This window comes from Peromyscus californicus, unplaced genomic scaffold (assembly GCF_007827085.1).
Source record: "Peromyscus californicus insignis strain IS unplaced genomic scaffold, ASM782708v3 Scaffold_8__1_contigs__length_139910024, whole genome shotgun sequence".
NCBI lineage: Eukaryota > Metazoa > Chordata > Mammalia > Rodentia > Cricetidae > Peromyscus > Peromyscus californicus.
The window spans coordinates 60,897,888-60,915,163 of NW_026294606.1; the positions used below are offsets into that span (position 1 = coordinate 60,897,888).

The 17,276-nt window shown below is 38.7% G+C and overlaps 1 protein-coding gene across 1 annotated transcript; it reads left to right on the forward strand.

Annotated features, from left to right (window-relative positions):
- The first annotated feature begins 728 nt into the window (after positions 1–728).
- On the forward strand, positions 729–950 carry LOC128103608 (ubiquitin-like protein 5). The gene has a single exon (XM_052728128.1). The coding sequence runs from the start codon at positions 729–731 to the stop codon at positions 948–950; it is 222 nt and encodes a 73-aa protein (XP_052584088.1).
- The last annotated feature ends 16,326 nt before the right edge of the window (positions 951–17,276 follow it).

The following is a 17,276-nucleotide window of genomic DNA, read 5'->3' on the forward strand; positions in this document are numbered from 1 at the left end:
GTAATGGGAAAAGCAGGGAAGAGAACACTGGGCTTCAGCCTAGCCATTGAATTCACGCTCTACTCACCCTTTCTCTATTCCTGCCCCAAACCCCATTACTGTGTTTCTCCTTTGAGAGTTGAGGGGATATTGAATAGTTTGCCTATGCTTTTCCTGACTTTCTCCTACAAGTTAGGAATTAACCTAGAACTTTCTCTTACAAGTGCTGTAACTGTATCGACTTAACAAGATAGCAGGTCGTCTGGGTGCAGAGACAAGACTTGGTTCCCTTTGCTCTGTGTGTGTGCTCCGCTGTCCAAGTACTTTAGTACTGCTGCTGCTTCTCTTGGTAATATCCTTCCCCTCTATTCTTCCATACTGCCTGGAAGAGTTCACAGCTGGCGATGCACACCACACAGCTGAAATTGCGCTGCCTTTTCTCATTTTTCCCATCAATATTGTTTTCATTTATGTCCTAGAAGCACAAAGCCATTTGTCTTTCAAAATTCTATGCTTCTGAAAATGAAATGGGGTGGGCTAAATACTTGCAATAAGGCAACAGAAATAAATTAGAACAACCCTGGAGGAAAAAAAGAATGTTTGGTCCCCTTAAAAGTAGTCCTTTGGGTACTCCAAAGATTGAGACAGGATTAAATTGCTTTTCATTGGGGGTGGTAAATATCCAAAGGGTTTCATAAACTAGAGTTTGTGGCATTGGTAGGTTTGAGGAGATTAGAGCTCCAGCCACTATGGTCAAGGTGGTTTGCAAAAACCATCTGGGAATGAAAGTCCGAGGCAAGTGCAACACCAACGACATGATCAGGGATTTTAAGAAACTGATAGTGGCCCAAACTGGCACCTGTTGGAGAAAGATCACTCTTAAAAAGTGGTACATGGTTTTTAAGAGCCATGTGTCTCTGAGAGATTATGAAATCCACGATAGAATGAACCCGGAAGTTCATTACCAATAGAGGGGAATTCCTTCCTTTTGCCATCCCTGCCTTTTTTTTCCACCCTCATTTGACCCTGGTATAGACACACATTTTTAACAATTCACATGAATAAAAACTTTGATGCTAAAAGGAAGAAAAAAATAAGAGAAGGAAGGGAGGGAGGGAGGGAGGGAGGGAGAGAGAGAGAGAGAGAGAGAGAGAGAGAGAGAGAGAGAGAGAGAGAGAGAGAGAGAGAGAGAAAAGAAGGAAAGAGAAGGAAAGGAAGGAAATAAGGAAGATAGAAAGAAACATAGTTTCCACATGTAGAGTAGTAGGGAGGCAAAGCAAGGTCTTTTGCTATGATCAGTGATAACATTACACTGAAGGTCAAGAGAGGGAACAGAATCATAATAACGTCATCTTTTCCATCCAAATACCCACACTAGTCCAGCAGCACCAGACTGGAGTGATATTAAATAATGAGATGCGTTGAGCAAGCAATGTACAGAAGCCCAGGGCATCAGTGGGAAGTGGAGAGAGCCCAGTCTAGGATAATGTAATGAGGAAACAGAACGAAGAAAATATCCAGAAGAGACAGCAGATATGAGAAGGGAACTTCCACAGTCACCACATTGTTGAAAAATAAAACATTTCTTTTAAAGAAGAGGGAACATTTCTTTTGTAAATGATAAAAGTGGAGGGTTAGGCAAATAAAATGAGGCTGTCCAGTTAAGCACAGGGTTTAAAAGTAAATATATCAAACTAACATCTGAGAACTTGAGTTGTTTTAACTCTTTATCACCAAACACTAACATTTAGTATGCTGAGTCATTTCTGTTCCTTGTTACTCAGATGTCTTCCCCTGTCCTCTCCTTCCAATTCTATGCATATGGTTGGCATCTAGTTATTCAAACCAAGATGGCATTGGTGAGTGTCCTCATTCCAGCTGGCAGAGAGTCCATCTGTACTTATGTGGACATCTGTTGGAGGACATTTCTATCCATTTCTACATTTGAAAAAAAAGGATATGAACTAGAAGATAGGAAACCCATATGTGAAATATCAGTCCCATGAATCTTTGAGTTTTAAGATTTATTTACTTATGCTCTGGGCACTCCCACTCACAGGACACCTGGCATGATCACTCATTTGTTTTTATGTGTAGGGATTTTGTATAGCTCTTGAGTGTGAGCAAACTTACAATGTGTTCAATTTAATATATCATAGCTTTACTTTCTTTTGGTTTGTGTATATGATCTAATGATCAGTTTGCTCCCAGGGGAACATTTGAAATTGAACCGATTCATTCCTTTTTCCTTTGTTGTGTCTTTTCTGTTACAATAATCTGTTTTCTAGGATATTCAACAGCCAACCCAAACTATGGCCTGCAAAAATATTATTAATATCTGAAGTGACTACACACTCTTAACATTGTTTGAAATATTCTGTCTTAAATCTCTAAAAGAATGTTCTCAGTATTATATCAGCTTATTCAGTTTCTGCTAAAAGTGTGCCAACTTACTTCAAGTATCCAATATGCTACAATGCATGAAAAACAATATTCAATGTTTGAATGTTATTAAATATATACAACTTGATAAGCACTTTGCACTTTGCAAATTTTCTAGGTGACCTTTGTGGTTGATGGTGTTTGAGAAACCTTACTCCCAGTCATGAACTAAGTAGATGCCAAAGGCAATATGGTTTCTGTCATAAATGAAGGAAGGATGTTGAGTTCCCTTGATAGTAACTAAATCCTCACAGGAGGGATGATATTCCCACATTTTGAGAAAACAACATTGCCAAGAGGAACCTGAACAACAGGCCTCTCTAAGCTCCACCAGTTTGCTATCATGAGATCACACCCTCTCATCATCCATTCTTACCTGTCCAGGATTATAAGGATTTCTTTAATCCTAACAAACAAATCAGGCTTACTCGTAGCATTGAGTTTTTTTGTTTCTTTGTGAAAGAACTCATTTAATATAAAAGATATCCTCAATAAATTTTTATGATTTCTTTTGGTAATAGGCTATTCATTATAGAGATCTCTGCCTTTAAACTTGAGGTACATAAAAATAAAGTGTATTTCACTGTAATGGTCAATTCTAAAAATAGCATTGTTTTGCTGAAAAGGCAGTTGAATCTGAAAAAGGTTTCAAGTATGGTGGTTGATATATTGTGTACCCCAATAAACTTATCTGGGGGTCAGAGAACAGAACAGTCACTATATTAAACATAGAGGTTAGGCAGTGGTAGCACATGCCTTTAATCCTAGCATTCCGGAGGCAGAGGTCCATGCGGAACTCTGTGAGTTCAAGGCCACACTGAAAGCAGTCAGGCATGGTGACACACACCTGTAATCCGAGCACTTGAGATCTCATGTCTTGCTTGGGAAAGACACATGCCTTTAATCCCAGAAAGTAATGACAGGAAGCAGAAAGGTTTATAAGGCATGAGGACCAGGAACTAGAGGCTTTTAAGCTTTTAGGTTTTTAGTAGCAGTTCAGCTGAGATCCATTCAGATGAGGACTCAGAAGCTTCCAGTTTGAGAAAACAGGATTGGCTGAGAAGTTGGTGAGGTGAGGTTAGCTGTGGCTTCTTCTGTCTCTTTGATCTTTCAGCATTCACCCCAATACCTGGTCCCAGGTTTGTTTTTATTAATAAGACCTTTTAAGAATCATGTTACAAAGTACTATTTCAAACATTAATAATTGTACAATTATATAGTCCTAAGTGGCAGAATTAGATTTTTTAAATTAATTTTATTCTCATTTTTCTGACTCTAGAGTCATGGTCTTAAAGAGTTCACTCTTTTCTTGGCTGCTGACCTATTTTATGATATCAATGACTTTACTTACTTCTCTCATTGATTTAGAAAAGTGTTAAGCACATGTCTGCTCTTTATGTAGCTAATGATGGGAAACTTGCTATTGTCTTTTGATTTACTATTATTGTAGAGTTTTCAGGAAATTTGCAGTCTTCCTGCCCTGGTCTCCTAAATACTGGGATTAAGATGTACGCTAGTTTACCCAGATTTGTGGCTTTGTTTTGGTTGTTCATTCTCTATTGGTGCTTTCAGGAAGACATCCTTGAAAATAATTCTGAGTGTGCTATTTGATTCTCCACCATCACGTGAGGATGGTTAAACCTCTTTGAAAGACTTCCAAGAAGGCAGTAAACATGCCCTCTCCCTATTTATTTAGTTTCCTTCCTTATTTTATCCCTATAACAGAAAGAGTATCATAGAAGGATGTCACAAATTTCCCCATGTCTGTCTCTTTCATACAACCTTCGAAACTGCATGGAGTCATCCTTCTCATCAGTCCAACCTTACCTAAGGATCTCTGGTTCATCCTTCCTGTCTACATTAGCATTTATGTCTTCTAGAGGAGAAAAAGGGGAAACATATTACCAGACAAGTTCTGTTAACTCCTTCTTACAGCACTGTGATGGAATACCCAACAGTAACAACTTAAGGGAGGAGAAGTTTGTTTTGATTCATGGTTTCAAAGGGATTTCAGCTAATCTGGGTGGAGAGACATGGCTAATGTTCATGGTTGTGGGAACATGAGAGTTGCTCACATGGCAGCCACACCACATAGTAGGGAACTAGATCAGAAACAAGGACAGCCACAAGCTTCAGGGGCTTCCTCTAGTGGTCTATGCCTATCATTCAGGCTCAGCCATCTTTTGTACCATGCCATAAGCTGGGGATCAGTGTTCAAGTACATGAGACTATGGGAGATATTTCAGCTGCAAAGGATACCACATACAGAAGATAAAATATTAGTGGAATATTTTGACCTGAATTCTGTAATAAACCAGTGTTGATGAATTTTAAAAGGTCTTATTAAGAAAAACACTCCAGGAGCCAGATATTGGGGTGAAGGCTGAAAGATCAGAGAAACAGAACAAGCCACAGCTAACCTCACCTCGCCAACTTCTCAGCCCATCCCATTTCCTCAAACTGGAAGCCTCTGTGTCTTCATCTGAATGGATCTCAGCTGAACTGCTGCTCAAAAGCCTAAAAGCTTAACCAGATCCTAGTTCCTGGTCCTCATGTCTTATATACCTTTCTGCTTCCTGACATCACTTGCTAGGATTAAAGGCGTGTGGCACCATGCCTGGCTGTTTCCAGTGTGGCCTTGAATTCACAGAGATCCAAATGGATCTCTGCCTTTGGAATGCTAGGATTAAAGGTGTGTGTGCCATTTTCTGGCCTCTATATCTAGTAGCTGTTCTGTTCTCTGACCCCAGGTAAGTTTATTAGTGTTCACAATATATTGGGGAACACAATATCACCACAAAACAGTATAATCAATAAGCAATAACTGACATAACCAAATCAATATAAATGAGTCAGGGTGTAGATGATGAAGATATTTAAGAAAGTGTAATTAGAGTTCAGACTATGTAACAGATTATGCAAGGGAGTATGGACAAATCTGAGATTTTTTAAAAAATTCTTTTAAAGTTTTATTTTAGAACATGGGTAGTTTACCTGTGTGTATGTCTGTGCACCACTCACATGCTTGGTGCCCAAAGAGACCAGAAGAGGTGGTTGGGTCTGCTGGAACTGTTGGTAAGGACTGCTGTGAGCTACCATATTGGTGCTGAGAATCAAACTTAAGTCCTCTGGAAGATCAGCCAATGTTTTTAACTGCCCGGAGAACTCTCCAGCCACACTGGGACATTTCAACAGGAAAAATGAATGGGACCGTATTGTCTTTGTTAATGGAAATGAAGTTAATAGCAGAAAAATTGACATCAATTGCATTTTGTAATAAGTGAATGGACTACAGTTCCATTAAGAGAAAGGAATCTCTAAAAGAGAGCCAGATTGTGACCAGTTTGAAGTGGTGACTCAGGGAGTAATAATGTGTCTCATTTTCGATATGTCAAGTTTGGAGTGTTTTTTAAATAACCAAGAGCACCACAGCTACATTATTGAACATATGGTCTCAGCATAAATGGGAGGACTGGGATGAAAATTATGAACATAAGAGGCATCTGTGTATAGATAGTAATTGAATCCAATGATGTAAAAATGCCTCAAAGGTAGAGGATGAAAAGAGGAGATGAGAGGCTGGAGACCATGGATAGAAACATGCAAATATTGAATGGCTAAGGCAAAGATGAAGGTTTACAAAGAAATTTTTATATGGCTGTTCAAAATCTTAGGATGAATTAAGGGGGAAGATGTTATGTAAGGAATCCAAAATAATGGGTAGATTTCAAGAAATAACTTACAATGTCACTTGCTCCTATGAAATCTAGGTAAAATAAACAATGAAATTTACCCTCTCAGGTAGAAGGAAATTGGAAAATAGGAACATATGCACTGAATTTCATAATCTGCATTTCTCTTACATTAAACATTTGTGAAGATATGTCCTTTTTGGTAAATATTTTTCTGGCAGAGTTTTAGAGTGATTTTATAAAATGTATTCCATACTGTTAAACACTTAGTTTGATTCTAACTTTTTTATTGCCTTATAAACAATCCTATAATGAGCACCATTGTAGCTTTGTCTTTGTGGATGTTATTATGCCCCTGGGCTACATTTCTAAAAGTGTAATTGCTAGGTTAAAAGTTCTTCTGTTTTTCAAATATAGAATTATCACTGGAGTTGTATTTCTAAGCCTGTCTGTGACTAAAATTGCCAAAATATCTCTCTAAATCTAACCTGGGATATAAAATAAACTGAAGGTATTATTTTTCCTTTTGATGACTTATATTTATCTTAATCAATATCTGCTATATAAGTGGTTAAACGTTGGCAATAGCATAAGTCTTTACACTAGGAATGAGAAAGCGCTAGCATTCAGTCAGCACAAACTATATGCCAGGATGTATGTTAAATTGATATAAGGTAGATAGATAGAAAGGGAGACAGACAGATGATAGATAGATAGATAGATAGATAGATAGATAGATAGATAGACAGATGACAGAGATAGAGAGGTAGATGAGAGAGATATAGATAATAGATACATAGATAGATGAATGATAGATAGTAGATATAGAGATATAGACAGATAGTGAGAGAAATGGGAGATACAGATAGATGATGTATGATACACATACATTCATTTCTTTTAAATTCATCTAAACTCTTGTACATATATTTTTCTCTCACCACTTCTCTCTTGATATTGAACAGACATTGTAAGACTTAAACCACCTTTTCACAATAGACTTTTCATGCTTAATTTCAGAGAAGTGCTCAAGGACATAGAGCATAGCTCTGCTGACATCCTGTAGGGATGAGACCAAGCTACTACTGTACCAAAATAATAGTAGGGAACATGAGTTCTGCAGAAGCAATGAACTCATATGATACATGTTCAGTTATTCCCAGTAAAATCCAAATCACAGAAGAAAGTTTATAAAATCTTATGCTTCATTTCTAATAATCAATGAGCCACTAGAAAATAGAAACTGTACTTTCTCCAAGAAGGAGCAAAAGTAATGAGTAGGGGAAAGAAGAGATGAATAAGAAATATGGAAGATGTGAAATAGAGAAGTTGAAAGTAATAGAGTTTATTTTAATTAATTATACTGAAATGTTGCAATGGAGTAGCAAATAAAGGAGCATTGTTTTTTAATGAGGGAGTTGGTTTAGATTTTTAATGTGCCTTCTGAAGATGTATTTCTTTTCCTTGGTGGAGACTGCAGTATAAAAGGAAACAGATGGCTCCAGATTGAGTATCCACAGCTAGACTTTCTCTACCTTGGTAGCTATGGCTATGATAATTATCAAGAAGGTCATTAGGAGAATTTAGTAAAATAAAGACAGGTATGAAAGTTTTTTGTTTGTTTGCTTGTTTGTTTTTTGCCAACCACTTAAAAGTAGGAGATGTTTGTCATATACCTTGTTTAAAATGGAAATTGGTAAAATTTGCTTTAAATACTACTGTGATAAATTAGATTTCTAGGTCTTTATGATAATTGTAGTAAAATGATTCTGATGTTAGCTGTTGTGAGGTATATCTGGATGATTAATGGTCAAGGACGCTGCTGCAGCATGCACTTCTCATTTTTGGTACAATCAAAACTACCTTAGATACACATGTACATCCTTCTTTTGTCAGGTTTCAAAGATATGAAAGGCCTTAATGAGCATTCGGAACTCAAGGAAATCATGTCTTCCTTGTTTTTTCACAGTCATCCCAGAACATAGGGTTTGTCCTATGTGCCTGTGTGGGTTACTTTTGATGTAGTGCCTTTTCATAGCTATTATCCTTTATTGAGTATTATAGAGGACATTTAGAAGGCAGAGTGAATCCAGGATGTTCTTACTTAGGATCTTTTAAAGTTGCTTATAAAATAAAACAATATATGTTCTGATTGGATATTTTCTAAATTAATTTCAAGCTTGAAAATGTTAGAATTCTTATTTCTAGCTCTTTGCATTTTTGTACTACTTTTTAGACTTTCACAAAAAATAATTATGTAGTCTAGAAAGATGGCTCAATGGTTAAGTAAACTGTTTGCTGCACACCATGAGGACCAGAGTCAGATTCCAAGAACCCATCTAAACTGATTTTCGTTCATGGTAGTATGAGTCTGTAACAGCACTGAGGAGGCAGAGACAAATGGATCCCTGAAGCCTGCTGAAGAGCCAGGAGACTGGTCAAAACAGTGAACTCTATGTTCAGTGAAGGACCTTGTCTAAAAAAATGTAGAAAGAAATTGAGGGAGACATCAGCCATTGACCATTAGCCTCCGTGGGCATGAGCACGCACACACACACACACACACACACACGTACAGACAAAGCATGTTATATAGTTCCCAGTCAAAAAGGTAAGATCATTGATGACTCACTCACATGCAGTGAAGTGGAATTCCACATGTGACTCACCCAATTCATTATAAAATTTAGATGGCAAATCCTGAATTGCTTCTGTATACATGTATGTGTATGTTTCACACATTAATACTAACCTTATGGTGAAGCATGTGATTAGTGTGCCTTTTCCATATCTCAAAATTGGCCAGATTGTTGTTTAAATTATGTATCCATGTATTGATACAGTTATACAGATATTTGACCCATACTTTGCAATTCCATCAAAGGACAAATTTATTGAAATTTAAATTGCCATTCTTGGATTTGATAAAAAATAAATTACTTGTCTTTTTTCTATGCATTCGTCTTATGAGCGTTTGCTAGCAGAGAGAAGTTTCCTTATATAGCGAATAGGCTTGATTTGCTTCCAAATAATATTCTGTGACACTGAATTTGGTTTCATAATTTCAAAGTCTGCAGAAATACGATGAATGTTATCTTCTTGTTCCAAGAAAACTAAATTTGTTAATCCTCTGTGCAACAGAGTTAAATCGAAAGATTCAGAGTTGAAGAAATCATAATTTCAGTGCCTGGGAACACGTTCTTTCTGATTTCCTTCTCATTTACATTAGTGGAATTTCAAGTGACCCGAAGTAAGTAATACAGATGCATCATTTCCCTTTAGTAAATGGGTATACCCTATAGAATGGGTATTGCCTCCCAACAGTCTGTATAAGTTGTTTATTGTTCAGCACTTTCTGCTTGAAGAGTGCTTAAAAAAATTAGATTCATCTTAGAGTCGGTTTTGAAAAAACACTCAAGAATTAGACATATGGGAAATTTCATGGTACTGTTTTATACGAATAATATTTCCATATTTTCTTCCCTTCTACCACCTCAAAACTTACCCCTGGGGATCATCTTATGGAAAGACATTAGCATTAGTATTAACTCCTAAGTATGGTTCAATTACAAATGGAATGTCAATCATGGAATCTAAAAATACAAAAGTAATCTGGGGAGAATTTCTCTTTTTTTTTTTTTTTTTAATCTTTCTTTTTTTTTTTTAATTTATTTTAATTTATTTTGCAATACAATTCAGTTCTACATATCGGTCACGGATTCCCTTGTTCTCCCCCCTCCCGTCCCCCTCACCTTCCCCCCAACGCCCCCCCCCCCCCATTCCCATCTCCTCCAGGGCAAAGCCTTCCCCACAGACTGAGGTCAACCTGGTAGACTCAGTCCAGGTAGGTCTAGTCCCCTCCTCCCAGGCCAAGCCAAACAATCCTGCATAGGCCCCAGGTTTCAAACAGCCAACTCATGCAATGAGCACAAGATCTGGTCCCACTGCCTGGATGCCTCCCAAACAGATCAAGCCAATCAACTGTCTCACCCATTCGGAGGGCCTGATCCAGTGGGGACCCCTCAGCCATTGGTTCATAGTTCATGTGTTTCCATTCATTTGGCTATTTGTCCCTGTGCTTTATCCAACCTTGGTCTCAACAATTCTCGCTCATATAAACCCTCCTCATTCTCGTTGATTGGACTCCCAGAGATCCACCCAGGGCCTAGTCATGGATCTCTGCATCCAGATCCCTCAGTAGTTGGATGAGGTTTCTAGCACAACAATTAGGGTGTTTGGCCATCCCATCACCAGAGTAGGTCAGTTCGGGCTGTCTCTCGACCATTGCCGGCAGTCTGTTGTGTGGGTATCTTTGTGGATTTCTGTGGGCCTCTCTAGCACTTTGCTTCTTCCTATTCTCATGTGGTCTTCATTTACCATGGTCTCCTATTCCTTGTTCTCCCTCTCTGTTGTTGATCCAGCTGGGATCTCCCGCTCCCCCAAGCTCTCTTTCCCTCGACCCTCGCCTTTCATTACCCCCACTCATGTCCAGGCTGTTCATGTAGATCTCATTCCATTTCTCTGTCATTGGGCAATCCCTGTGTCTTTCTTGGGGTCCTGTTTTCCGGGTAGCCTCCCTGGTGATGTGAGTAGCAGACAATTCATCCTTGTTTCATGTCTAGTATCCTGCTATGAGTGAGTACATACCATGTTTGTCTTTCTGAGTCTGGGTTACCTCACTCAGGATGATTTTTTCTAGATCCATCCATTTGTCTGCAAACCTCATGATGCCATTGTTTTTTTTCACTTTGGAAATCAATATGGCGCTTTCTTAGAAAATTGGGAATCAATCTCCCCCAAGATCCAGCTATACCACTCTTGGGCATATACCCAAGAAATGCTCAACCACACCATAAGAGCACTTGTTCAGCTATGTTCATATCAGCATTGTTTGTAATAGCCAGAACATGGAAACAACCCAGATGCCCTTCAACTGAAGAATGGATAAACAAAATGTGGTACATATACACAATGGAATACTACTCAGCAGAGAATTTCTCTTTTAAATATGTATCTTGGGTTGGGGATGTAGCACAGTTAGTAGCATCTTATTGAGTATGCATGGAATCCTGTGTCACATCCCCCAAAATGCACAAAGCTAGATGTAGTGGCTCATGCCTGAGATCCCAGCCCTTGGGAGGTAGAAGTTTAGGAGCTTCCTCAGCTCCATGTTGAGTACAAGAGTACCAAGACAACTTTTTTTTTTTTTTTTTTTTTGGTTTTTCGAGACAGGGTTTCTCTGTGTAGCTTTGCGCCTTTCCTGGGACTCACTTGGTAGCCCAGGCTGGCCTCGAACTCACAGAGATCCGCCTGGCTCTGCCTCCCGAGTGCGGTGGTGGCGCATGCCAAGACAACTTTTGATTCATGAGATCTTAGAGGGAAGAAGGACACAGAGGGAGGTGGGTGCCAACTTCTCCTTTGGAAAAAGTATGCCTTTTGAATGGATAGGGTTATCACTTGTATGTATGTGTGTTATATATACATATAAGTATATATGTCTCTTCTTTTGAGACAGCCTCTCACTGAATCTGAAGCTAGTCTGGCTTTCAACAAGCCCTATATATCTTTCTAACAGCTCCATACAGAGCTTGGCTTACAGAAATGCATGTCCAGACACACTGGGTTTTTTACACTGGAGCTAGGGATTCTCATTCAGGTCCTGTGTTTGTAGACTAATCAATATTGCTTCCTGATTCTTTCCAATCTCCAATATCACTTTTAGAAATCCCTGGCCTTACTATTCAATGATCTCAAATCACAAGTTTAGACATGACATCAGCAACTACAAAATTCAATGTAGAATGGCACTTGAATCAAGGTAAGTGGGGTGCCCAAAAAGGAGAACACTAGGGTTACAAAAAGCAGTAGATAGCACAGTGGTATAGTATGCAGTATCCGAGGACAGTCAAGTAGCTCTTTTAACTTTTCATATTTCTCAACATAACAATAATAGTAATGTTTCCATTGGCTTTCTGATCACGAGGGACCATTTAGCTTTGATTATTTTGACAACACATTTCTGATGCTTACTAAGTTTTAGTGTTATTTCTAAATCTCCATGCATCTTCTTACTCTGCATATTCATCTTACACATCATCAGAGCCAAATGAAGTTTCAAGTCTTTAAAATATGACGAATCTCTCTCTTCAGATTTAAATCTGTCCATCAATATATCCAAATGAGCCACCTGATCCTCACGTCAAGGTGCAGGTGTTATTCTAACCATTCACTCATTTCCCACCTAAGGCTTCTAAAAATTTGCCACTGGCTACTATGGGCTTTTCATATAACTTGAAGTGAAAATCAAATCAAAGACCTTGGAGCCCTAAAACTTTCTTGGCTTTATACTTTCAGTTGTAGAAAACCCAATATATTCCATTCAATGTAGAAGGAGTTGAGGATATTTGTAGTGGTTAATAACATAGAAATGTTCTTGCACTAATGATGGACAGCTCACAGCGGCTATATCTTCCGCTTCAGGGAAATGGCCATCTTCTTTTGACCTTCATGAGCACTTACTTCAATCAATACACATGCTCATACAATATTACCCAATACGTTCATAATTTTTAAAGTCAATATGGAAAACATATCATAAGCAATCAGTGTATGTGAACTGCTTCTGCCTTGAATCCCTATGCTGTCCTGTTCTCCACCATTGCTGTCCTCCATGCATATGAACATTTACTGAGTCACTGCAGTAACTTTCCCACTGAACTTTTGTTTTACATTCCTTTATAATGCAACCCTATGGTGAGAGCCAGGGCAAGATCTGGGCTCTGTAATGAAGAATACTTGTGTTCTTCCCCGCTAACCACCTCTCACCTTTCAGATCCAGTTTGTTAACCAAGAGCACAAGAACATAGGTCACCATTCTCTTGCCTACAGCCCCATCTCTGTCCCCATCTATTTTAGCTTGTCTGTTTCAACTGTATAAATATTTGTGTTTATACTTTGCCATATTTTTCTTCCCCCAAATAGACATGCTCTTTTCTGTGTAAGAAATATTCTCTTCACATTTCCACCCACCAGGGGAAACCAAACATCCTTCCTTTAATCATTTTTCCTTGTTCAAAATAGATCCCCCTGCTTTGTGCTCTCATTGTGCTGGCATTTATTAGTGTACTTACCTTGTGGTTCTGGAATTTTTAAAAACAACATCTCTCTGGAGACTTGTCTGTTCAGAATCTATTTCCTATGCCTTACCTATGTCTTACACAAGGAACATTTTCTTAGGTGGAATAAATGGTCTCCAGGGGCAATGTAGCGTATCTGCAGCCTTATCCCTTCACTCATGACTCCAAGATAGAATTTCGGAAGATGAGTGTCACCCGTGTCCCTAGGGACATTGGTGGACTGGCTCCGTAGAAACATTGTATATTACTTGTGTACTTTCAATACAGAAATTTTGTTGTCATTGTTACACCTGTTCAGTGTTATTTTTGTCTTTTTTTCCCTCTTTGCAAACAAAGAAACAAAAAAGGAACAAAAAAGCTATGAGTGACTTTAGTTACCCTTCCCTCTAGAAGGTTGGTCCCCTACTGTTAGGTCATGTTCTTCACTGAGCAGAGACAAAGAGACTTCACTGGACACAACGGCCTTTGTATTCTGAGGCAGTAATACACCTCTATCCAGAGGAGAACTCTCAGGCCTGAGCGGCTTATTTAGGTTTTAATTCTGAACAATTAAAGAACAAACCCCCACAATGAATGGGCTAGGGACAAGAACAGTGGTGACAATGCAGCAAACAGTTGAGACAAAAAGACGAACACGCAGAGTGTTCTTTTAAGCAACACCCACATACAAATACAGCAATCCTTGCGGGAGATGTTGGTGACATAAGGATCTGAGCTGCTTTCCTCAAGAGAATTCTTTACATGCTTAAAGTGTAATAGGAAAGTTGTCTTTGAAGTACTCATTAGATTTTTCTTTTCCTTAAAATAAATCCTCAAATTTGATTTGAGGAAAACTCAACGTTTTTTATTTTATTTTTTTATTGCTTAAGTAGAAGAGGATATTTTAGATATTTTTCAGCTCCGTTAAACATCAGCTCTGACTGGAAAAAAAAAGTGTATGCCTAGGTGGGTGTTGATTAATGGTGCTAAGAACACTTTGTGTAGGATTTTATGCTAATTACCCTTTATACCCTCACCCGTGTCAATTTTAACAATCTAAATTAGCATTTTCTCCAAGGACTCAGAAATGTGAGAATTGGGAAATTGGCTCAGTAAGCTGAGTTAGCAGTGAGAAAATTGAGATGTTCTATATTTCTGTATTAACATCTGCTGCTTGTTCAAAGCGTGATTCTTTCAAAATAATGAAGATATTGGGGAGAAAATGAAAACAATGGAACAAGTACCTCATACTTCATTTTTTTAAAAAAAGTAGTATTTGACATCAAATGTAGTATTTAACATCAACCATTCTAAATAAAAATGTCTGGAAAAATAGAGTTTTGGATACACAATGTTTGAAATTGATCACATTATTTTTGGTGTAAATATTTTAGCTTCTCTGTGATTTTAGCACCTGTATAATAGAACAAGCTCTTAGAGATACTTGTTTATGAAAAATATCAACTAAAATCCCAATAAAATTAACTTCTATTTTGCTTATTTCTGAAGTAGTTCAAATGGGAAACACAGGCATTTCTAGGTGGTTCTTTGTACAATGAAATGCCAAATATCTTCAAGAAGAAAGATTTATTGTAGATGCCTATCTCACAAAGGGGGCTGGAGACTTAAGACATTTAAAAACCAGCTGTATGGGCTGGAGAGATGGTTCAATGTTTAGGAGCACTTCTTGCTCTTCTAGAGGACCCAAGTTCACTTCCCAGCACCCATGTCAGCTGCTTTTAACTACAAGTTGAGAGATCCAATGACCTCTTCTGGCCTTCTGGACACCTGTACATATGAGGCATACACTAACTAACAGACACACGCAAGCACAGAAATATATATCAGATTTAGCAGTTGTTTCTAAGCATGCAGGCACATAGCAGTAATCCTATACTCAAGAAGACTACAGAGAGATTGCAAGTTGGGTGCTTATCTTGGGCTGCTCATGGGTGGAGTCAATGCAACATGTGAGAAAAGCTCTATGTCAGACCTCAGCAACACACACACACACACACACACACACACACACACACACACACACACACACAAATGTATATGGAGATTATAAACTGCATAGAGAACTGTCTTTGTTATATTTTTTTTGTCTATGTATACTATTGTGTGCATGTGTGTGTTTGTAAGGGATAGGTACATATATTGTGAAGGCTTAAGGACAATAAGATATTATCCAAGAATACATCCTGGAGCTTTCTGAGTAGTCTATATGGACTGAAAAGCAAGCAGCAAGAATCTATATGTCTCTGCCTCCCAAGTACTAGATTACAAATGTAGTACACTACATGCCATTCTTGGCTTTTCAAAATATGGGTCCTCATATAAACTCAGTCCTCATGTTTGCAGGGCAAGCACTTCACTAAGTTATTTCCTGAGTCTTTTATCTGTAGTGTTAACTATTTCTTCTAGATTGGGGAGCTGTGAAGTTTCTTTTCAGTATACACCCTGAGTGTTAAGACACCTACAGTACTTTTACGTACTTTATTAAAGGAAATTTTTTTCAACTTCAGCTGCTATAGAGCCAACGTGCAGCCCTGTGTAACTATGCTGTACACCCTGAGCATCTGAAGAAATGACTATGGATTCACATTTGTACAGTGTTAAAATTCTTTGAATTCCTCCTCAAATCCAAAAGCTGTCCTTGTTGACTGTTAGGAGCAGAAACCAGGGGTAGGTTGTTTCCGGTTATTAATTAGTTGTTCTATTTCACCAGCCTGCTAGGGATGACATCTCTAGAAACAACACTTCCATCTATCCCTCCAATAACAAGGTGGGGAGACCAACAGAAGAAAAGCTGCGTCCATGGAGACTGAAGTCAGGATGCTGCAGAAGAGGGCTTAGGAGAAGTGGGGGCAGGTCACAAAGGGTTTCTTGGAGCACTCAGTGGCTCTTCAGAACACTGAAGATGGGGTCTGCATGCAGATGAGGTTGTGGAGGCATGGCTAGTGTACAGCATTCTACATCTAACATTGCAGTCCCTTCTCAGCAGAATCACTTGTTACTCTACTCCTTAGCAGCAACCTCCATGTTTGCGACATCCTTCCTCTTGCCAACCATAGTGAATTTTTTATAAGACAAATGTATTGGGGGATTTATTAAGGCAACTCCACATAGTTAAAAAGGAGGTTTATTTGGGGGTAACTTACAGTCAGTAAAGGGGTCAGTTATAGGATCCGGGAGAGGTAGAATGCAGTCCAGTTGTGTTCTTTGGAGAACTTTGCTTGGTCTACCATCTAGCATCCAGGAGCACAAGGAACCAAGTGACCTGGCACATCTAGATCTCGGGTCTTAAGGGTTCCTCTTTGGCCTTGCCCCAGGGGCAGGTCATAAGTAGGTGTGGCAGTCAGTAGACGCCTTACTAGAGGCAGCACTTCTAGGTCAAAGCTGGAACAACTACCCACTACATCTCCCCCTTTTGTCTAAATAAGGAAGTTCTAACCTAATACAAAACCATATACAATAGGAATGATTATCAAATATTGTCCAGGAGGAATAAGGGATAATGATCTAGATAAGATGGAACTACAACCAACACGAACAATGTCAAATAAGAGACACATACTAAAATCTGGAGAAGTCTGGAGCATAGGTAAATGGCACTTTACAAAGATCATTCCAAAAGGTGTCCTATCCTAAAGAACTTAAATCCAATACTTAATATGTTCTAGCTAAGATAAAAGAAGAATATAACTATAACTGTTAGTCTTCAATCTCATCAAAGACCTGAGAAGGAATATAATAATATCTGAGAAATGGGAGAAGGATGCAAGCAAATTTCGGGAGTCTTGCAAGAGTAGACAGAGACAGCTGGCAGCCTGGACAGTCACCTAAAGTTTCTCAACATTGTTGGTACATTCAAATTGGCTACAGGCCTAGAGTATCTGTCAGACCATTTTACTGTCAGCAGTCAAGGCAAGGGCAGTTCTTTGCCCAGTAGGCCATTTTGTGCCAAGGTGAAGACAAACTTTCAAACAGAAATGTCTCAGAAGTCCAACATTCTCTCAGGATCAAATTGATCCTGCCAGGAACA